The 23,249-nt window shown below is 36.1% G+C and overlaps 1 protein-coding gene across 5 annotated transcripts in view; it reads left to right on the plus strand.

The window, feature by feature from the left end:
• Nucleotides 1–20,169, plus strand: part of LOC136840715 (uncharacterized) — a 39,664-nt gene extending 19,495 nt beyond the window's left edge. For all 5 annotated transcript variants that reach the window (XM_067107531.1, XM_067107533.1, XM_067107532.1 and 2 more), the window contains exons 14-26: nt 1,045–1,232; nt 1,813–2,036; nt 2,216–2,366; nt 4,135–4,278; nt 4,861–4,999; nt 6,649–6,721; nt 7,508–7,568; nt 8,920–9,014; nt 9,650–9,792; nt 10,759–10,860; nt 12,489–12,549; nt 13,853–13,938; nt 17,376–20,169. In XM_067107531.1, coding sequence (XP_066963632.1) covers nt 1,045–1,232; nt 1,813–2,036; nt 2,216–2,366; nt 4,135–4,278; nt 4,861–4,999; nt 6,649–6,721; nt 7,508–7,568; nt 8,920–9,014; nt 9,650–9,792; nt 10,759–10,860; nt 12,489–12,549; nt 13,853–13,938; nt 17,376–17,443 — 1,535 coding nt within the window. In that variant the 3' untranslated portion in view covers nt 17,444–20,169. The remainder of the gene's footprint in view (nt 1–1,044; nt 1,233–1,812; nt 2,037–2,215; nt 2,367–4,134; nt 4,279–4,860; nt 5,000–6,648; nt 6,722–7,507; nt 7,569–8,919; nt 9,015–9,649; nt 9,793–10,758; nt 10,861–12,488; nt 12,550–13,852; nt 13,939–17,375) is intronic.
• Nucleotides 20,170–23,249: the final 3,080 nt, after the last annotated feature.

Genomic DNA, 23,249 nt, shown 5'->3' on the forward strand with positions numbered 1-23,249 from the left:
TGCATAGGTGGGGTCCATGAATATATTCCTGACTCATTAATGTATTTGATAAAAGATCTGATCTACCATCCACAGACGTTACAAATTCAGAAAGAGGAGAATCTGATTAAAATTTCAATCGGAACATTAACAGCCTCATAGAAAATTCACTTCCTTCCCAACCAATGCAGGTGTCCAGCAAGAGAATTTGGAGATATGAGTTGCTTCTTAAAAATAAGTAGAAAAATGCTCCGATATTTCTTCGGCGCAATCGGGGTTTCTGTGCAGCCGCTACAGCATATAATCAAGGCCACCGAAAATAGATCTATCTTTCGGTGGTCTCGGTATAATGCTGTAAGAGCCGCTGCCCTTGAAACTTCAATCGAGGCCCGGTGGTTGCCTATCCTGTATCGTTGCCAGAAGCACGATCATGGCCAACTTTAACCTTAAATAAAATAAAAACTACTGCGGCTAGAGGGCTGCAATTTGGTGTTTTTGATGATTGGAGGGTGGATGATCAACATACTAATTTACAGTCCTCTAGCCTCAGTAGTTTTTAAGATCTGAGGGCGGACTGAAAAAAGTGCGGACGGACAGACAAAGCCAACGCAATAGTTTTCTTTTGCAGAAAACTAAAAAACAGTTGATGTAAGTGAATATTTGTTGCATTGTTTAAGTGCAGAAAATATATATATGTAAACTGGTTTCCACTAATTTTAAGGCATGGTTGCATTACTTTCGTAGTAACTGCACTTTCTTGGTTCTTCTGAATCGTAGTTACAAGCTAAGAATGAGATAGGTTTCTTGATTATTATTATTATTATTATTATTATTATTATTATTATTATTATTATTATTATTATTCAGACGGTGAACCTTATTCATATGGGACACGCCCACCACAAGGGCCACTGACTCGCAATTCAAGCTTCCAGAGAATATGGTGACCATTCGAAAGAAATAACAGAAGGTAGTGGGAACTAGTGAGATCAGTCATCGGAAAACCAGATAAATGCTCCTCATCGATAGCTGACGATGTTTTATCATTCTCTTGAACCTCAACAGTTCCCGAGCGTGAAATGCGCGGAAACTGCAGGTGTGGGCCGAGGGAAGCCAACGGCTTCGAAGAGCGGAACTGTTTCCCTCAGAATCTGGAGGAGCTGATCTTGAACAACAACATTCTGAGAAACCACACAGAACATGACTGCTCGCTCTTTTCGCCTGTGCATGGGCTCGACCTTTCAGGAAATCGGGTAAAGTTCGTCCCTGTTTCTTCGAACTGGTGTATCCCCTTTTTTTTTTAAGTTTTTGAATTTTCCAGTCAGTGTCTCAGTTTGTGATACTCTGTATCATATCAAAATTTCAGCTGTCTGCGTTGTCAGATTCTCCGGCAAAATTTCCTCAAAAGATGAGCTTATTAGAAGCTCTGAATAACATCAAAATCACTGAAGCCTCTTTTCTCAGAATGGGGAAAAAATAGCGTTCTTTTTTCATTAAATGAAATACCGGTTAAACCCTTGTGAATAATATTTTTGTATTACTGACCTATCTGGGGACTGTAATGACAGCTCAGTAACGTACACAGAAAATTATAATTGATTAGTTGACCTATGAAGCCACTATATCTTCCTCTGCATACATGAGCTCTGCAAGTATACGTGTTGGAATGTGAACCTAGATTTATATAACATTCATTGGTTGAATTGTAGAAATGTTTTTCCTAGCACAGACATTGTGAAGAATGGATAATTGGCAAATTCAGTTACAGTTTTTATGGAACTTAAATCTTGTGACACCTCCTTGCATTAATAATTAGTAATACCTCCGTTTCAGATAAAACGTTTGGTACCAATATGTGACGGATTCCTGGAACATCTTAAAACCTTAAACCTCTCGTACAATGAGATCGAAAACATTACAGCTTACAGTATTTCTCATTATCCGAGACTCAAAACACTGGTTATCTCTAAAGGAACTACAGCACGGCTAGGTGGAAATTTCTCAACTGATGGCTTAGAGATAATTACTACTTTGTATCCTGTTGGAGCAACCCCCAAGTGAGTGAAGAGTTGATTCATTTATTTCGTTCTAAGTTTAAGTATTTAGGCCGTTTTAATGCGTGAGAATGTGCGCGCAATTTAGTAGAAGGCGTTTGCAGGTGTTAATACCTGAGTATTGAAGTAATTGAAATAATTATAGAATGCCATTTCAACACCTATTTTTACTTTCTCTTTAGTACAACCGCCAGCCCGAGTACCACCACCACCACCACCACCACCACCACCACCACCACCACCACCACCACCACCACCACCATCCCGAGTACCATTTCTTCTCCCAACGCCACTGCCTATACCACATCGACCACCCCAGCTCCTGCTACAACTGTAAATGACACCGTAATACAATTGTTCAGAGGAAATAGCTTGATAATATTGCAAGATGATTTAATAAATATGAAGTGACTGTGGAGGGAAATCTTGATTGTTAATGAAGTTAAGCTGGCAAACCATTTACAGAGATTTCTTTATTGATTACTGTTATCAAAGATATACTGCAACACTTTTAAAGTGCGACCGGGTAACATTTTTTTCCTTTAATATTTGTTGTACTTCTGTTTCTAGGTATCATTGCTCATTCCATTTGGCTAGATCCCTTATAAATGAATTCAGGACCAGGAGCCAAATACTTATTTTTAAAAGGATTTAGAATTTGAATAATCACAGGGGTATTTTCCATTTCAATGTGGAATCAGGTTTGCATTATTACAGAAACGTCATGCAATCAGAAGTATTATGTTAGTCCATTTTTAAATGAACATCAGTTAGCTATTTTTTTTTATAATTTAAGACCATAAATATTTTTTCTAGTTCAGTTTAATGGCATGTTGACATCGTAAGCCTCCAAAGTTTAACTTGACTAGCAGCGTACCCAGACCACACACATATCTTGGATCAAAATTAACACCTTAAATACCCCCAAATACCCCAAGCCCATCGGAACAGAGTACCCTAGATCTCGAAAGCATCTGGTGAGATGGCAAAACAGTAAATGATGCTTTAATTCAGTGATGTGAGATTCAAACTGTCCTGGTGTTTAAAATTTGCCTAAAGACTGATCATTATCCTAGGTCTTGAGAGAGAACATTGAGAGGTAGTTTTGACCACTTTATAGTAATGAATCCGATATACCCTAAACCAAGGCCAAGAGAGACAAGGTCTGCCCAGTTGGGTGGAGTCGCCTCCCACCTGGGGGTAACTACGTAGGCGGTGACGTATCTTAGAGGTATACCTGCTCATTACGGCAATTCACCTGCTGACGCAGTAAGGAGGTAGACGAAGCTCCGTCTACAATGGGGATTTGGGGGAAAATGGGCATCCCTTCTCTTATTATTATTATTATTATTATTATTATTATTATTATTATTATTATTATTATTATTATTATTATTATTATTATTCAGAAGATGAACCCTATTCATATGGGACAAGCCCACCAAAGGTGCCAATAACTTGAAATTCAAGCTTCCAAAGAATATTAAGGTGTTCATTCGAAAGAAGCTAATGGGAAATACAGAAAGAGGAGATCAGTTATTAGAAAAACTTAAATTAATAAATAAATAAATATAGATAAATAAAAATGTAAGTAAAATTGTAAAATACAAGTTGAACTGTATTAGGGTAGTAACGCATTGTATCTTCGCTTGAACTCCTGCCTCATTTTCAATATATATATATATATATATATATATATATATATATATATATATATATATATATATATATATATATATATATATATATATATATAGGACAATGCATGACTGTCATATTTCTGTTGTAGATCTGAAAGTCTCTCCTTCTTGTATTCCAGTCGAAAAGTGAAGTTTTCATGACGTTTATGAGTGCATGACAGTTATATTTCTGTTGTAGATCTGAACTGAAAATCTCTCCTTGTTGTATTCCAGTCTAAAAGTGAAGTTTTCATGACGTTTATGAGTGCATGACAGTTATATTTCTGTTGTAGATCTGAACTGAAAATCTCTCCTTGTTGTATTCCAGTCGAAAAGTGAAGTTTTCATGACACTTACGAGTGCATGACATTTATATTTCTGTTGTACAGTAGATCTGAAAGTCTCACCTTCTTGTATTCCAGGGGAAAAGTGAGGTTTTCATGACACTTACGGCGTGTGTGCTTCTCGCATTCATATGTTTTTTGACTTGCTACACCAAGTACTGGACAAATCTGTCTAAGAGGATCAAAAGCAGTTTTAGACCAACAGCACCTGTCACTAACCGGGTAAGATAAGATGTTACGACTTGTATAAAAGGAATATTCAAGGAAAGACTTAGAGGTTTACAAAATTGTGAGCTGAGTAATAGCGCTCATAGAGAGGAAGTTAATACAAGGTTTTATTTTATATATATTTTTTTTTTTCGTTATGGAGTGGACTCACAATACATGATATTTTTGTAATGGGACCTTTTTTTTATTTTGATGTACATTGGAATATTGGCAAAGACTTTATATATATATATATATATATATATATATATATATATATATATATATATATATATATATATATATATATATTTTTCTCTCTCTCTCTCTCTCTCTCTCTCTCTCTCTCTCTCTCTCTCTCTCTCTCTCTCTATGTATATATATATACTTATATATTGCTTATATACTGTATATACATACATATGCTTATGAATCTGCTCTTACAAGTTTTACATATATGACCCCTCCTAATACATGAACGCTCAAGTAACGTATAAGTGGCTTAGCATAAATAAGGTTTAAGAGGCAGGAGCAGCCTCTGTTAACATTTGTTTGTGGATATATGAGGAGTCTTTCATTATCCTCCATTCTTTGCAGAAGAAGTACGACTGTTTCGTCGTCTGCTCTTCCCGAGACTTCAGGGAAGTCAGGGAGGTGCTGATAGTTCCCCTCACTCAGAGAGGGTATTCGATTGCCTGGCACGATAATGCTTTCGTTCCCGGGGACTGGATTATGCGTAAGTTTCAACGGAGTAACTTATAAGATGAATTTCAGTGTAAAAAAAAAAAAAAAAAATCCAATCTCACTCATTCTTTGATTCTCGGGCCTCTCGGCCCCGTACGGGGGTTAGCGCTGTCAGTGCACCTCATGCGGTGCAATGTAGGCATTACTTGAGGTACTTTGCAGCGTCCCTTCCATGGACTTTCCACCCTCTCTTAACAATTGTTTCATAGTGCAACCGCTTTGAGGTTTTCCTCCCGTTACACCTTTCAAAACTTTTTACTGTCAATTTCCGTTTCAGCGCTGAGTGACCTAAGTTGCCCCAAGTGCTTGGCACGCACGCCTAAAATTTAAAAATCAGTCAATCAATCGGGACTCTTGGTGACCCATGGCCGCTTGCACCAGACCTCCCCAAGTTCCCCTGTTGAGTGCTGCATCTCTCCAGTCATTCTCAGGATCCTCCTCCACTCCCAGTTCTGTTAGATCTCCCAATTAACGCATTATCTTTCCATGTCATCCTCTGTCCCTTCTATTGATCCCTCCATAACCACTTTAACCACAGTGAAATGAATCCTTTATTCCAGCTATAAGCAATATACATTAGATCAGTGGTTCTCAATCTCTTTATAGTGACGGCACCCTAGCTAATGTAATCATTACCGTGGCACCCCTTCTTCACCATCCCACCATATAGCATGAATTAAATTCTTAATTAATGAATAAAGTTATTATCCATACTCAAACCAAAATCAGCACACCGTGCATACAGAAATATACTGTATAAACAAAGAACATACCAGAAGAATTAGATATACATAATTAGAGTAGACGCACCGGTACTAATTATATGAAGACTTCTCCAAACTTTTTTTTTTTTTTTACAAATGTTCATTCAGATGATCTAGCCAAGACAAAATTCATGACAGTCTTGCGGCAACCATAGGCACTGTCTGTAGCACTCAGTTTGAGAATCACTGCTTTAGATAATATTTGCAAATACATATCTTCACAGAAGAGCCTTACAGAGAATATTGCATAGTTATACCTTTATAAAATATAATTTCACATTTATTAAATTTTTTTCCCAAATCTTAGAAAATTACATATATTAGCGGTTGTCTGGTTAAATGTCTTATTGCCAAAAAAAGTATTTAGAAACGTGTCACGTTCACAATGAGTTAAACTTGAAAACTAACCAGATTTGGAAACTGAACTATTCAGTCATGTAATTATATTATTTGCGTATGGAGAGTAATCATTTTTTTTTACACTAATGAAAGCCTATTGTCTTAAAGTAAGTTTTACTTCGAAGGTAACTTTTATCACAGAAATTAATTTCTAATTACTTTTCAATTCCTACAAAGACTTCCATTTATAATCCTATTCGTTTAGATTTCTTCCTACAGCCAAGTAGGAGACAGTAGACTGTACATCCTTATTGCTTTAAAAAAATATGTATTCTGCTAAAAAAATATATTCTGCTAAGGTAATTCTCTCTCTCTCTCTCTCTCTCTCTCTCTCTCTCTCTCTCTCTCTCTCTCTCTCTCTCTCTCTCTCTCTCACAAAGTAAGAGAGGGAATACACCTTAATTGGTAAGCATATATTATTGCTGTCAGTTCTGTATAGAGAGTGAGATTTAATGATAATTATATTTCCATTCTACAGAAAATGTAGAAAGAGCTGTACAGAATTCCTCGCGGATGCTGGTTTTTGGCACCAAGAACTTGGTTAGCAGCAGGTATGTGGTTAAAATTGTCAATATTTGTTCTGTCATTATAAAAAAAACTTTTTTTTTAATAGGAATTACCTCATGATTTATCCATATTACTGAAATCAACATAAAACTTAATGATATGTAATTGTAATAGCCCCATTGCCCTGTTAACCTCTCGAATTCTTCACGCTTTTTGGATATGCTTGTCACCACAAAGCCTTGGATCCAAGTGCAAGAAATATGGAGCAATTATGATGTCCGGTACCAGGAATCGAACCCGCATCACCATAATCACAACGAGGTCATAATCAGAACATTGCCGACCTGACCTTCTCGTGGCCAGGTCAGCAACGGGACCTTGTGATAATTATGGGTCGCGGGTTCTATTCTCGCTACTGGACATCATAATTGCTTCATATTTCTTGCACTTGGATCTTAACTTAAAGCTTCACAGTGACATTCGAGGAGCTAAGAGGGCATAGTGGCTATTACAATTATATACTCATTTGGTAAAAAGTGACCAATAGATTCTATATATACTTATGATATAAATTATTTAGTATTAGAGAATATATTTTCTGTAATGTACTTCTAGCTGTCACTTAAATCATTTTTATCGACTGGATATGTCATACTTTCTAAATTTAAATATAATTTGGCATTTTGGTCACTATACTTCCTCGCCGACAAGTAATGGTTAAGCTTTTCCACAAAACTACCTGGTTATTAAGTCTTATAAACAACCTTACGCAACATACATTATTCAGTGAGTTTTTAACATGATAGACTTTCTGTGGCTTCATCCAACAGGTGGGGCTTACACGAAATTCGGAGAGGTCGCCATGAAGAATTTGTCAACAATGATTTTAAGGTGAGTCAGTTTCCTCTCTACACATCCTGTAGGCAAATTCCTGAGATGTATGCTAATACCCCTAGGTTAGGTTAGGTTAGGTTAGGTTAGGTTGGGTTAGGTTAGGCTAGGTTAGAATAGTACCTTTAGAATAATTTGGGTTTGGGAAACATAATGAAATTATCTTCAAGAAAATTCTTTGGTTAGTTTTTAAGATATGGCATCCTGCCTTTTTCAGGGAAAGGTCCCGGTACTCAGGTACGTCTTGGGGAAATGCATGCATGCCGTCAGTGCACCTCAGGCATGGTGCACTGTAGGCATTACTTGCAGTTCTTTGCAGGTTCCCTTCCATGGCCCCTAGCTGCAACCCCTTTCATTCCTTGTACTGTACCTTCGTTCATATGCTCTTCTGACTTTCCTCAACCCTCTTCTAACAGTTGATTCATAGTGCAACTGCAAGGTTTTTCTCCTGTTACACTTTTCAAACCTTTTTACTCTCAATTTCTCCTCCTGTTACACCTTTCAAAACTTTTTACTCTCAGTATCTCCTCTTTTTTTTCGCCTTTCAAACCTTTCTAATCTCAGTTTCTCCTCCTGTTACACCTTTAGACCTTTCTAATCTCAGTTTCTCCTCCTGCTACACCTTTCAAAACTTTTTACTCTCATTTTCTCCTCCTGCTACACCTCTCAAACCTTTTTACTGTCAATTTCTCCTCTTGTTACACCTTTCAAACCTGTTTACTGTCATTTTCTCCTGTTACACCTTTCAAACCTGTTTACTGTCAATTTCTCCTCCTGTTACACCTTTCAAACCTGTTTACTGTCAATTTCTCCTCCTGTTACACCTTTCAAACCTGTTTACTGTCAATTTCTCCTCCTGTTACACCTTTTAAACCTGTTTACTGTCAATTTCTCCTCCTGTTACACATTTCAAACCTGTTTACTGTTAATTTCTTTTCCTGTTACACCTTTCAAACCTGTTTACTGTCAATTTCTCTTCCTGTTACACCTTTCAAACCTGTTTACTGTCAATTTCTCCTCCTGTTACACCTTTCAAACCTGTTTGCTGTCAATTTCTCCTCCTGTTACACCTTTCAAACCTGTTTACTGTCAATTTCTCCTCCTGTTACACCTTTCAAACCTGTTTACTGTCAATTTCTCCTCCTGTTACACCTTTTAAACCTGTTTGCTGTCAATTTCCGTTGCATTGCTGAATGACCTCATCATAGGTTTAAGCTCTTGCTTGGCCTTTGGCCTAAATTTTATATTCTATTCTAATCTATTTCCTCTCCACATCTCCTGGACCTATGAAGTGATGGATATAGCATAAACAAAACACAGGATTCCAGTTCATCTTATTCTTTCCCCTTAGGTCATGGCCTTGGTGACGAAGACGCTGCCGAAGAAGCTCAACCGAGATCTTTACGATATCGTTTGTCTCAGAACCCACATCAAACTTACCGACAGGTAAGTGTTAGATTTATGGGCGATTACTAAATTGTGACAAGATATCTGACTACAGATACAGCTACATCCCTGTAGGGGGCTAGTGCCGTCAGTGCACCTCATGCGGTGCACTGTAGGCATTACTTAAGGTTCTTTGCTGCGTCCCATCGGCCCCGAGCTGCAACCCTTTTCGATCCTTATGCTGTACCTCCTGTCATATTCTCCTTCTTCCATCTTGCTTTCCTCAACCCTCTCCCAACAATTGATTCATAGTATAGCTGCGAGGTTTTCCTCCCGTTACACCTTTCAAGCCTTTCACTGCCAATTTCTGTTTCAGGGCTGAATGACCTCATAGGTCCCAGTGCTTGACCTTTGTCCTAAATTCTGTATTCAGTTCAATTCAATACAGCCACATGCACGCCCCATCTTCTTAGGCTCTATCTTATTTCTGGTGACATGACTAACCAAAGGGTGGGCTTGTTCCTTATGAATAGGGTTCATCTTCTGAATAATAATAATAATAATAATAATAATGATAATAATACTTAATTACATCCTTCTCAACAGTGGTAAAGTTTCAAAACAATAAGAAAATGTAGCAGTAACCTTTGTATGCGAAAGTGCATGTTAATTTGATTTTTTTTTTTATTTTCCAGAGACTACATCGAACAGATATGTCGATTCCTACCTCCTCAAGAGCTCGTGGAGAATCGCGACCTTCGACCAGACGGGTTATATATGACGATCAATGATATCGGTGGCCTCTTGCAGAGATACGAGGAAATAATGCTTAGAGAAAGTAAGTATTCTCTTTCTATCTATATATATATATATATATATGTGTGTGTGTGTGTGTGTGTGTAATTCTAATAGCCACAATGCCCTCTTAACTTCTCGAATTCTTCTCGCTTTTTTGGATATGCTTGTAACTACGAAGCCGATAGATCCAAACGGAAGAAATTGAAGAGACTGTGATGGCCGGTCGCGGGAAACGAACCCTCGTACCGATATCACAAGGAGGTCGCGTTGCCGACCTGACCTTGTGATATCGGCACGAGGGTTCGTTTCCCGCGACCGGCCATCACAGTCTCTCCTTGTGATATCGGTACGAGGGTTCGTTTCCCGCGACCGGCCATCACAGTCTCTTCAATTTCTTCCGTTTGGATCTATCGGCTTCGTAGTTACAAGTATATCCAAAAAAGCGCGAAGAATTCGAGAAGTTAAGAGGGCATTGTGGCTATTAGAATTACATATGTGTCTGGTAAAAGTGACCAGTAGATTCTACATATATATATATATATATATATATATATATATATATATATATATATATATATATATATATATATATATATATATTATATATATATATATATATATATATATATATATAATAGATTTCTGACTCATAGATTTCTGAACATCAGGCTTGAACCCAGGTCTTCCAATTGAAAGATAAGACAGCTGCCAAGAAGACCACACAAGTCATAAAAGAAGTTGGAACCCGAGTACCACCGTACATAATGCTTCTCTTATGACTTGTGTGGCCTGGTTGGCAGCGGTCTCATCTTTCAACTGAAAGACCTGGATTCGATCTTGACGCGAGTCAGATATTTATTTCTGTTCCACACTTGATTGTGTGTTGATATTTCTAAAATATATATATATACATACAAACTCAATATCTATTTCAATCTTAAAACATTAAATTATTTGACACAAAGAAAAACGATTCAATATCTCTTGCCCCCACATAACTTCCCAGGACAGACCTCAACGGTGCGACTGGCTGAGCTCTTCCACACTCATCGCGAAAACGACAAAGTATCGATTCGAGTCGACGTCGCGACCAATTTTTCGTCTCACGGTAAGTCCGTCTTCCTTCAGAACTGGTCGGTTTCTTTGCCATGCAAAGTTATAGCTGTATACCGGCATGTAGTATTTGTTCCCGTAGGCAAATTCCTGAGGTGTATGCTAGTATTGCACGGTTTGCACCAGCCCTGGTTTTTTGCTGTGCCCCTAGGTTAGGTTAGGTTAGGATAAGGTTAGGTTAGGTTAGGTTAGGGTAAGGTTAGGTTAGGTTAGGTTGGGTTAGGTGAGGTTAGATTAGGTTGGGTTAGATTAGGTTAGGTTAGGTTAGGATAAGGTAAGGTTAGGTTAGGTGAGGTTAGATTAGGTTGGGTTAGATTAGGTTAGGGTAAGGTTAGGTTAGGTTAGGTTGGGTTGGGTTGGGTTAGGTGAACTGTAGATGTTACTTGATGTTCTTCGCAGCGTCCCTTCGGCCCCTAGCTGCAACCCCTTTCGTTCCTTTTACTCTACCTCCCCCTTTCATATTCTCTTTCTTCCATCTTACTTTCCAATCTCTTCTAACAATTGATTCATAATGCAACAGCAAAGTTTTCCTCCTATTACACCTTTCAAACCTTTTACTCTCAATTTCCGTTTCAGCGCTGAATGACCTCATAGGTCCCAGTGCTTGGCCTTTTGGCCTAAATTCTTTATTCCATTTCCTGTATTGGTCGACTTAGCACTTGCGTCGAGTATGATGTGTTTTAAAATAAGTAACCATGTGATTTCTAGTTGAGTCTCGCAATATTGTTAGACGGTTCTTAACATTTAATCGCAAATCTTATCGGTTTGTTGAGAACTGCTTCATTTAATTAGTATTCAGTTATGAAAACAATTGTTCTGTATTTTTTTTTGCATCATTTAATCAGTATTCAGATATGAAAACAATTAATTGTTCTGAATTTTTATGCATCATTGTATTAGTTTTTCCAGATATGAAAAGGTGCTGTATTTTTTGCATCATTTAATTAGTATTCAGATATGAAAACGATTAATTGTTCTGTATTTTTTTGCTTCATTTAATTAGTATTCAGATATGAAAACAATTGATTGTTCTATATTTTTGGCATCATTTAATTAGTATTCAGATATGAAAACAGTTGATTGTCCTGTATTTTTTGCATCATTTAATTAGTATTCAAATTTGAAAACAATTGTTTTGTATTTTTTGCATCAGTTAATTATGAAAACAATTAACTGTTCTATATTTTTTGCATCATTTAATTAGAATTCAGATGAGGAAACAATTCATTGTTCTATATTTTTTGCATGATTTAATTAATATTCAGATATGAAAACAATTAATTGTTCTGTAATTTTTTGCACCATTTAATTAGTATTCAGGTATGAAAACAATCAATTGTTCTGCAATTTTTTGCATCATTTAATTGGTATTATGAAGACATTTAATTGTTCAGTATTTTTGCATCATTTAGTTAATATTCAGATAAGAAATTATTTCATTGGTCTATATTTTTATGCATCATTTAATTAGTATTCAGATGTGAAAACAATTGATCGTTCTGTATTTTTGGCATCAGTTAATTAATATTCAGATATGGAAACAATTAATCGTTCTGTATTTTTTGCATCATTTGGTTAGATTTCAGATAAGAAAACAATTCATTGTTTTGTATTTTTTTACAGTTTGTGATGATAAGGCTCTATGCCCCACTTGCCAAAGAGAGCGCTCAGCCATGATTCAGAGGTAAGTTAAACCTTTCTATTCCCTGACGAAGATTCGAGTAGATCTTCCTCCAAAACACTCTGGAATATGGTCTCTCCTTGTCTAGGGCAGTGGTTCTCAAACTGGGGGCGTCAGCAGTTTCCAGGGGCGCGAACCCTGGGGAAAAATAAAAATTCCATAATTATATTCGTTATTCTCTCAACAAAGATCGATAAGAAGCAGTGTCAAATATCTCACTAATTCATTCCAAAAAGAAGAAAAACGCCACTTTCTCTTTTTTTTTATTTTCCTTTAAGTCTGGGAGGGAATTTTACTCTTCGAGGGGACGTGGTAATAAAGAGGTCAAGAACCACTGGTCTAGGGTATTCTGGAAAATGACTCCCATCTCTGTATCTTGACTGACCTTTCTTTTAAGCCAGTGGTTCCTAAGGGGTGCGAGGATGCATATGAATAATTAAAGCAAAATATGTTTTTATAGAGACATGTTATTTTTTTCTGCAAAGAAATATAAATAAAGTAAAATGAATAATAATAATAATTATTATTATTATTATTATTATTATTATTATTATTATTATTATTATTATTATTATTATTATTATTATTATTATTATTATTATTATTATTGCAGTATTTGTATTTTGGCTTTCTTTCATTTCAGCAATTCAGTGGGTGCGAGAACTGACTGCTGATTTGAAAGGGGTGCATACTTTGAAAAAGGTTAAGAACCACTGCCCTAAGTTCTATGTTGACTTTGATCAGATATGTACACTCCTCTGTTAAATCTATTTTTTCTTAACCTCCCTACCGAGGATGTCGCGCAATTGGAACTTCAGAAGTTCAAGCAGAGATGCAATGTACTGCTACCCTAATACAGTTCAACTTGTGTGTTAATATTTTACCTACGTTTTTATTTATTTATTAATTAGTTCATTTATCTGTTTTCCTAATAGCTTATCTCCTCTTTCTGTATTTCCCATTACCTTCTGTTACTTCTTTCGAATGAACACCCTAATATTCTTTAGAAGTTCGAGTTTCAAGACAATGGTGGGCTTGTTCTGTACGAATAGGGTTCGTCATCTTCTGAATAGTAATAATAATGATTCTGTAACACCTCTCTCAATAAACCCTCTTACATCTTTTTCAATATGGCTGCGTTCGTGATAAACAGTTCATGAAATATAAATAGTTTATTCTTTAGAGGAATTGCTGGGGTTTTATTAAGAGAGAATAATAAAACTTTATCCTTTAAAGAAAATACAAGTGTGTCATCGATTTTTTAAAGCTATTTCTTCATCTTCTTTCTTTTTCTTTCTATTTCCAGGTTTAAAGGGAACAGTTATTCTTCGTCCACTCTAAACATGTTGGATACCAACTGTCGTAATGAATATATCTTGGATGGCGACACTGGTGAGTATATAATTATTATGTTTTGCATATCTCTTATTTCCTCTACAATTTTAATTAATAGAAAGACAAAACTACCAGGCACAAAGTTCTGAAAAAGGCCTACCCCGTAGGGGGGTAGTGCTGTCAGTGCACCGCATGCGGTGTACTGTAGGCATTACTTACGGTTCTTAGAGCCCTTTGTTGGCCGAGTCGGTTGAGCTTCAGACCGTCATTCGATGGGCCGGAGTTCAATTCCCGCGGCCGGCTGATGAAGAGTTAGGGGAATTTATTTCTGGTGATAGAAATTCATTTCTCGCTATAATGTGGTTCGGATTCCACAATAAGCTGTAGGTCCCGTTGCTAAGTAACCAATTGGTTCTTAGCCACGTAAAATAAGTCTAATCCTTCGGGCCAGCCCTAGGAGAGCTGTTAATCAGCTCAGTGGTCTGGTAAAACTAAGGTATACTTAACTTAACTTGCGGTTCTTTGCAACCCGTTTCGTTCCTTTTACTGTTCCGCCCTCTCCTAACAATTGATTCATAGTGCAACCGTGAGGTTTTTCCTCCTGTCACGCCTTTCAAACCTTTTACTGTCAATTTCCGTTTCAACGCTGAATGACCACATTGGTCCCAATGCTTGGCGTTTGGCCTAAATTCTACATTCAGTTCAGTTCAAAAACTGTCCAGATTTTTATGTGGTTATAGAACAGCTTAATAATACACTTGGCTACGTGTGTTTCATGAGAGAAAGTAAATTGCAATAGCTATCACAAGTATCTATAAAAAAAATATTTTTTTTATTCGAAGTGCTCTCGAAAAAGTAATTTGAATACAAAGATTTGTTTTAATGGAGTAACTAAAACACCCAAGACTTCATTTTCAATTCACTTTCTTCTAGCTTCCTGAAGAAGGCCAGTAAAAATTTTACGAATATCATTTATAGAAGTTTCATAATCGCATGAGTCACTGAAATGGTAAATTAATCCGTAATGATGTCAGTATAGATATATATTAAGAATATGTGCAAAACGAGAGCTTCCGAGAATCTCCTGAATTCTCCTTCTCAATCTGACTGAGAAGGAGAATCGAGCAGGTTCTCGAAAGCTCTTGTTATATATATATATATATATATATATATATATATATATATATATATATATATATATATATATATATATATATATGTATGTATATATATGTGTGTGTGTGTGTGTGTATTCAATAATAATAATAATAATAATAATAATAATAATAATAATAATAATAATAATAATAATAATAATAATTAAAAAGTACTCAGTAGCATGATTCTTAAAACAGAACTAAATCCGCAGTTATGTATATGTACATATATATTCAAAGATAAATCTGTACAGATAGTTTTCGGGAACATGTTCGGCTCCCCTTTTCAATCTAACGCGTTGACGTAGCACCCCCAACCAAGTCAACATGAAAGGACTCAAAACAAGCGAAGTTGTGCCTAAACTATAGAACCGGTCGGCAAACACAGATCAGGCAATGCCGTCGTTTTCTGCTGAAAGTACCGCCAGTCGTCTGGAACGTCCAATTGGTCCTTGCCCAATGCGGTCGTCAGCAGCACAGGCGCCTGCAACATCGGTTACTGGAAGTAACCGAGTTACCTGAACGGGAGATGAAAGGCATCTGCAGCTTCAGATGTGGCTAACGAGACAACACTATCGTCATGGTCTTCATTCTTAAAACCTCTAATACACTCCCTGGAAATAAGATTTATTGCCTTCCATAGATAAACCACTATCTAACGCCGCACCATCCACTAGTCTCCTTACGCCAACATCTTTACTTCTGAAAGTTACTCTAGGTTCTGCCCAGTGTACGCAGTGCTCGGGCTTAAGACTGTGACTAACTAACACACTGCTCGTATGCCCTTTTGTGTTCCCCGATGCGTGTGAGCAACCCTCTGCCACTTTCCCCAAAATAGTTAACGTTACATTCTGTACAGTGAATTTCATAAGTACCAATATGTTTCTTGTTGTGATTCTGTGTGCTGTTGTTGTATATTAGAAGTCTTTTAATGGTGTTATTATAATTATAGACTGCATTTATTTCATCATTATGATTTTTGTTTACAGTTTTCCTTATTCTGTTTAAGTGTCGATTAAAAGGGAGTGCAAGGCAATTCATAAATTTCTTTTTGTCATGTTCTTTTGAGGAACCTATATGGAGCATCCTTGTAGCTTTTTTTAAATGTTTTTTGAAAACATCTTCGGTGTGTTTAAGTTCTCTGTCGATGAATTCGGGGTCGCAGATTTTCAAAGCTCTCGAAACAAAATTGACCAAGATGTTGGTTTTAACTTCATTGTTGTGCCAGGAGAAAAAATTAATATAAGTTTCTGCATTAGTTTCTTTACAATATACTATAAATTTAAAGGTAAAAGTTATTGGGTCATGGTAAATCAATATGCCCAAAAAGGGCAACTTATTGTCTGTTTCATGTTCTGCTGTGAACTGAATAGAGGGCAAAATTCCATTAACATATTGAAGAAAATTATCAAAATTTGAAGGGTTACCTTTAAAGGTAATGAAAATATCATCCACGTATCTCACCAAAAAAAAAAATGGGTCTTAGTGAAGGTTCACAGTTCTTCAGAATTTCAGTTTCCACTAAGACCCATTTTTTTTAATATGTTAATGGAATTTTGCCCTCTATTTGGTTCACAGCAGAACATGAAACAGGCAAAAAGTCGTCCGGACTACCTATTCATTATCAGAAAAATTTGGAGTGTAGTTACCACGAAGTCCTTTTTTTTTATTTTCAGTAAGTTTTACAATGTTTACGTATTTGCTGTTTGCCCCAATCGAAATATCGACGATTCTATGTATGACTGTCTCTTGGAGAGGATTAGCGTGACTAAGTCTCTGGATTCAAAAGCTTCATTCGTTATTTCACAACAGTTGATTCCTGATCCCCTTTTTCTGTCGAGAGCAACTAGAAATGCTGAACAGCAGAAGCACCAATATGCAGTAAATGTGCTTCGTTGTCGAACTTCTCAGTTCCAGAGGTCCTCTATTCCTCACAGCGTTGGACTGTGGAACAGCCTCCCTTCAGAGGATGTCGTGCAGTTGGAACTTCGGAAGTTCAAGCGAAGAAGGTGCAATGCATTGCTACCCTAATCCAATTTAACTAGTATTTTAATTTTTTACTTACATTTTTATTTATTTATCAGTTTCTTAATTTATCTTTTTCTTATAACTGGTCTCCTCTTTCTGTATTTCTCATTATTCTGTTACTCCTTTCGAATGAACACCATAACATTCTTTGGAAGCTTGAATTTCAAGTCAGTGGCCCCTGTGGTGGGATTGTTTCTATGAATAGGGTTCATCTCCTGAATAATAATAATAATAGCGCGTCAGATAAAATATTAACAACGATATTATTTGGATTTGCTGTATGTCCATAACTTCCATTTCCATTTGCAGGTGAGGACATAACCGATATATTGAATGAAGACAGCTTCTGCAAAAACTGGAAAAGAACCACTGTTTGACGCAGGCTGCTGAGTCTTCTCAACATTTTTGTATCGTAGCTGTAATTTGTTAATATTGTGCTCAGTAGTTTTTCTAATTTTTTTTTTTACTTCTGTTAAAAAAACAGATTGTTAAGATAGATGTAATTCAGATACAAAGTGTCATTACATGAAAGGTTCCTGAAAATCATGTACTGAATTAAGCAGTGATCTTGGTTGTGACATTGTCAATAAGTTTTTATGTAGAGATAAGTATTTCTAATAGCCACTGTGATCTTTATAAAGTTCTCGAGCTCGTCGCACTGTTTTTAGATACGGTTATCACTACATGCGCATGTCTGCTGAGCGGGAGACAAACAGATTTTCACACTCCAAGGCAAGAATCGAACCAACCCACAAAGTCCATGGAGAATACCTGAAGGAGCCATGTTATAAATCATGGCGCATTAATTCATTCTTGCTGAAGTCTTTGAGTATTTTGCCAGCCTTGCTGAAGCCTGAGTAATTTTTCAGTCTTGTTGAAACCTCTGAATATTTTTTCAGCCTTGCTGAAAAGTGTGAGTATTTTTTCTTAACTTTGTTGAAACCTCTGAATATTTTTTTTCAGTCCTGCTGAAAAGTGTGAGTAATTTTTTGTTTAACTTTCTGAAACCCCTAGGTATTTTTTCAGCTTTGCTGAAACCTCTGAGTATCTTTTGAGTCTTGCTGAAAAGTGTGAGTAATTTTTTCAATCTTGCTGAAACCTCTAGGTATTTTTTCAGCTTTGCTGAAACCTCTGAGTATTTTTTCTGTCTTGAATGAAACCTTTTGAGTATTTTTTCAGTCTTGGATGAAACCTCTAAGTATTTTTTCAGCCTTGAATGAAACCTTTTGAGTATTTTTTCAGTCTTGCCTTGAATTGCTATAACTCATGTACGTTGCTTCAAGCCTTGCCATTAAAAGCTAAAGCTTCTTTTTATTTTTATTATTTCCAGCTCAGACTCAGACTTGTGGTATTATGAATATCTAAAAAAGTATAGGGAATTGGTAGAATTGCATAGTGTTTATGTATGTGTGCATCGTATAGAGCAGTGGTTCTCAACCAGGGGGGAATTTCAGAGTTCTGGGGACTGGGGGAATTGTGACCACAGACTGGCAGGCTCAAACTGGCTCTAGTGTGCATCGGTCCGCACTGCTGAGAGGTCACGCTGGACGTTCTCTCCGCTAGCTTGTGTGTTTATGTTAGTATTTTGTTGCATATTATTTGGGATGCACCTTTTGAGGCAGACAATTCTGGAGAAGGGTGGGGCGAATGACATTCTGACTTATGGTGAAAGGGTGCATAGGCCAAAAAAGGTTGAGAACCACTGGGTTAGAGAGAGGAAGAGTTAGAGACCAGGAGATTTTAATAAAAGGCTAGTCTTTTTGACAAGTTAGTAGAATAACGGTGATAAGATATTTCGGGGAAATATTGCACTTGCCTCAAAGTATTTGAATGTTGAAACACTTAGCTCATATCAAAACAAATAAGAAATGCGCCGAAGTTTCTTCGGGGCAATCGAGTTTTCTGTACAGCATATAATCATAGCGTTGCCAGACTCACGATTATGGATAACTTTAACCTTAAGTGAAATCAAAACTACTGAGGCTAGAGGGCTGCAATTTGGTAAGTTTGATGATTAGAGGGTGGATGATCAATATACCATTTTGCAGCCCTCTAGCTCGGCAGTTCTTAAGATTGAGAACAGACAGAAAAACTGCGGACGGGCAGACAAAGCCGGCACAATAGTTTTCTTTTACAGAAAACTAAAAACGTTATGATTCTAGAAACACAAAATATACAGGATTACAGCACAGATTATATTAGATTAGATTAGTTAGTGTTAGTCTTAGCAGTATGTGCCAATAAAAAAAAAGCAGATAAACTCAACTGAAAAGAAATAAGAAGTTATTCATGAAGAATCAAACATGAAAGTGGTCACAGACTTCAGTAACTAATTTTACTACACTCTAGTACAAGTTCATGTTTTCAAATTCTGCGACTTTGTGTTGGTTTGAAGTTACCTCGTGATGCACTCTAGTACAAAAAGAGGCAAAGCTCATTCGTAAATGCTCATACAACTTCAGATAAGTATTACATTGTCTGTAACATTAGAGACAAACTGTGCAATCATCGATAGAAACAGGTAAAAAGTGCGCCGCTGTTTCTTCGGCGCAAGCGAGTTTTCTGTACAGCATATAATGTTGTATGAAACTCTCAGCCGGCCGTGGTGGCCTGTGTTGTTGCGGTGCCAGACGCACGACCATGGCTAACTTTAACCTTAAATAAAATAAAAATTACTGAGGCTGGAGGGCTGTAATTTGGTAGGTTTGATGACTGGAGGGTGGATGATCAACATACCAATTTGCAAGCCTCTAGCCTCAGCAGTTTTTAAGATCTGAGGGCGGACGGATGGACAAAAAGACATCTCAATGGTTTTCTTTTACAGGAAACTAAAAAAATTATTCACTGCTGTGTTTGAAGTTGTTCAGAGGGTCGTATTAATCTTAAGCTTGTGATCTGCAACACGCAACATTAAAGTTGTAAGTTCATTATGTTATTTGCCTATATAACTGTTACTACAATTGACAACATTAACGGGACGGGAAATTGTAGAAACTGTTGTTTTCACGTGATTCTACAGAGCCATATTATGTACGCATCTTGTTTATTTTAAAGCAAGTGTATATTGAACTGTGATGAAAAATAAACCATAATCTGTACTTTCCGAACGAGTTTTTGTATTTTCCTCATCAACGAACGCCGACGGTTTCTCAAATAAAAACCGATGCATAACACAAATAGGATAACGAAGCAGTCAGCCAGTAATGCCTACAGTGCACCTCATGCGGTGCACTGTAGGCATTACTTAAGGTTCTTTGCAGCGTGCCTTCCTTAGGCCCCTAGCTGCAACCCTTTTCGTTCCTTTTACTGTGCCTCCTTTCATATTCTCTTTCTTCCATCTTACTTTCCACCCTCTCCTAAGAATTGATTCATGGTGCAACTGCTTTGAGGTTTTCCTCCTGTTACACCTTTCAAACCTTTTGCTGTTAATTTTCGTTTCAGCGCTGAATTCCCTCATAGGTCCCAGTGCTTGGCCTTTGGCCTAAATTCTGTATTCAGTTCAGTTCAATTCGATTCAGAAATATGAAAGGAAAGCCTGAATCCGGGTACATAAGTAGACGCCGAAGGGGAATTTGTAAGTGAGAAGCGATTCTTCAGCAAGTATTTCGAGTCCACTTGGGGCCTGATAGCTTATTATTATTATTATTATTATTATTATTATTATTATTATTATTATTATTATTATTATTATTATTATTATTATTATTATTCAGAATTGACGAACCCTATTCATATGGAACAAGCCCACCAAAGGGGCCACTGATTTGAAATTTTAAAGCTTCCAAAGAATCTTATGGTGTTCATTCTGAAGAAGTAACAGAAGGTAATGGGAAATACAGAAAGGCGAAATCAGTTATTAGGAAAACAGACAGATTAACAAAATTAATAAATAAAGACGTAAGAAAAATATCAAAATACAATTCGAATTGTTATAGGGTAGTAATGCAGTTCAAATCGTATTTGTTTGTTCCGGGGTTGAATGAACTTGATGCCTGAATGTAAAATGCTTAATGTTTGTGAATAATAAAAATGTCATAGTGTATGTGACAGTAATTCATAACATGAAATGACGTTGACGCCATTTTTACCGGCATTCATTTTCCGTTGAATAGAGCAACCACCGTTACAATTACATTTGTATTGTCATTCATTTCACGTTGAATAAAGCAACCACTCTTACAATTACAGTTTTGTTGTCATTCATTTCACGTTGAATAAAGCAACCACTCTTACAATTACAGTTTTGTTGTCATTCATTTCACGTTGAATAAAGCAACCACTCTTACAATTACAGTTTTATTGTCATTCATTTCACGTTGAATAAAGCAACCACTCTTACAATTTCATTTTTATTGTCATTCATTTCACGTTGAATAAAGCAACCATTAGTTTTGTTGTCATTCATTTCAATTACATTTTTATTGTCATTCATTTTCACGTTGAATAAAGCAACGAACGTTACAATTACAGTTTTATTGTCATTCATTTCACGTTGAATAAAGCAACCACTATTACAATTACAGTTTTTATTGTCATTCATTTCATGTTGAATAAAGCAACCACCGTTACAATTACATTTTTATTGTCATTCATTTCGTTGAACGTTGCAATAAATCAACCACTTTTGTTGTATTCAATTTCATATTATATTGTCATTCATTTCACGTTGAATAAAGCAACCATTTGTTACAATTTTTCAGTTTTATTGTCATCATTTCACGTTGAATAAAGCAAACTCTTACAATACAGTTTTGTTGTCATTCCAATCAGCACCACTCTTACAATTACAGTTTGTTGTCATTTTCACGTTGAATCTTACAAGCAACCACTTTTACAATTACAGTTTTATCGTCATTCATTTCCTGAATTGAATAAAGCAACATTATAAAGCAACATTAAAGACGAGTGTCTTTAATTTTCAGTACATCCAGATACAATGTTTTGTCACACTGACATCGAATTGAATGCAGAATGCCGGCAAACGTGGTTCCCTAATAGGCATAGTACATCAAAATACACTGCAGGTCAGTTATTCAAAACACAAGGGTTTTCAGGGAGAAAAATGTATATATTAATCCATTTTTTCCATAGTTTTATGAATTTTACATTATATCCAATCGTTCACCTTTCATTGCTGATAATGTGCATAGGTCATGGTGATCAATTCGATGCAGGTTTTGTACGTTAGTTTTTTTATGAATAAAAACACTATTTAAAAACACATTGTAGATTAATTGGTCTTATAACGAACAAAAAACTGATTGCTAGATTCTCCTTCAAGAATACTTTGACTCTGGATTAGAAATCAATACTTTTTCAACTTAAAAAAGATTTTTTTAGGTCACTTCAAGTAGCCTACTATGAACTTTCTTATATAGAAAATAGGATTTTAAAGTCAGATGTGAGTTTGTAAGATGCTTTTTTTTTCAATTAAACATCTGCCAGTGTCACTTCAGCTGTAGAAATGTCTCAAAAGATTCATATGAGACTAATGTAATGTAGAACTTCTGGAATGAATTAAGTTTTTATGAAATAAAAAAAATATTTATATATTTCCATTCGAATTTCTGAACTATTGAAGAAATAACCGTTGCGACATCCAATGGTCTGAGTATAATTTATGAAATTCAATTTTCTTTCATTCAAAAACAGTTCTTCAGAACGATAATATTTAATGCATTCATAAACTATAAAAATTGAAGAAATAACCGTTAAAGGAAAAACACTGTCAGTTGGTCGCTTGATGCCTAGATGTGCAGAGATAAAGTAATTATAATGGCCTGGGCTATATATTAGATTTGTATCCCATGAAATTTTTGATTTTTTCATTCAAATTTTAGTACATGTTTTCTTTCAGTTCTTCAGCATATACTAACGTAAATAAGACCCAAACAAATTTCCGTCTTCCATTGGATGTTCTTAAACCCATGAAGATTTTCGAGCTTCATTTTATAATTCCTGATTTAAAACCTAAAGGCTCATTTTTAATACTTTCATTGCCATTAAACTGATATTTATGAAAGTAGGTTTTCAGAAATCGTAAACTAATGTTGCGTTCGATTGTGTTTTTCATACATTAGAAAAGGAAACTAGGCAACTGTATGTACATAAACATTGGTTGTGGTGTAGGCCTCTGATTGGTCAAGTTATTTAATTCAAATTTACCTATTAAATCATTTTAAT

The sequence above is a fragment of the Macrobrachium rosenbergii genome, chromosome 8 (assembly GCF_040412425.1).
Source record: "Macrobrachium rosenbergii isolate ZJJX-2024 chromosome 8, ASM4041242v1, whole genome shotgun sequence".
In the NCBI taxonomy this organism is placed as follows: domain Eukaryota; kingdom Metazoa; phylum Arthropoda; class Malacostraca; order Decapoda; family Palaemonidae; genus Macrobrachium; species Macrobrachium rosenbergii.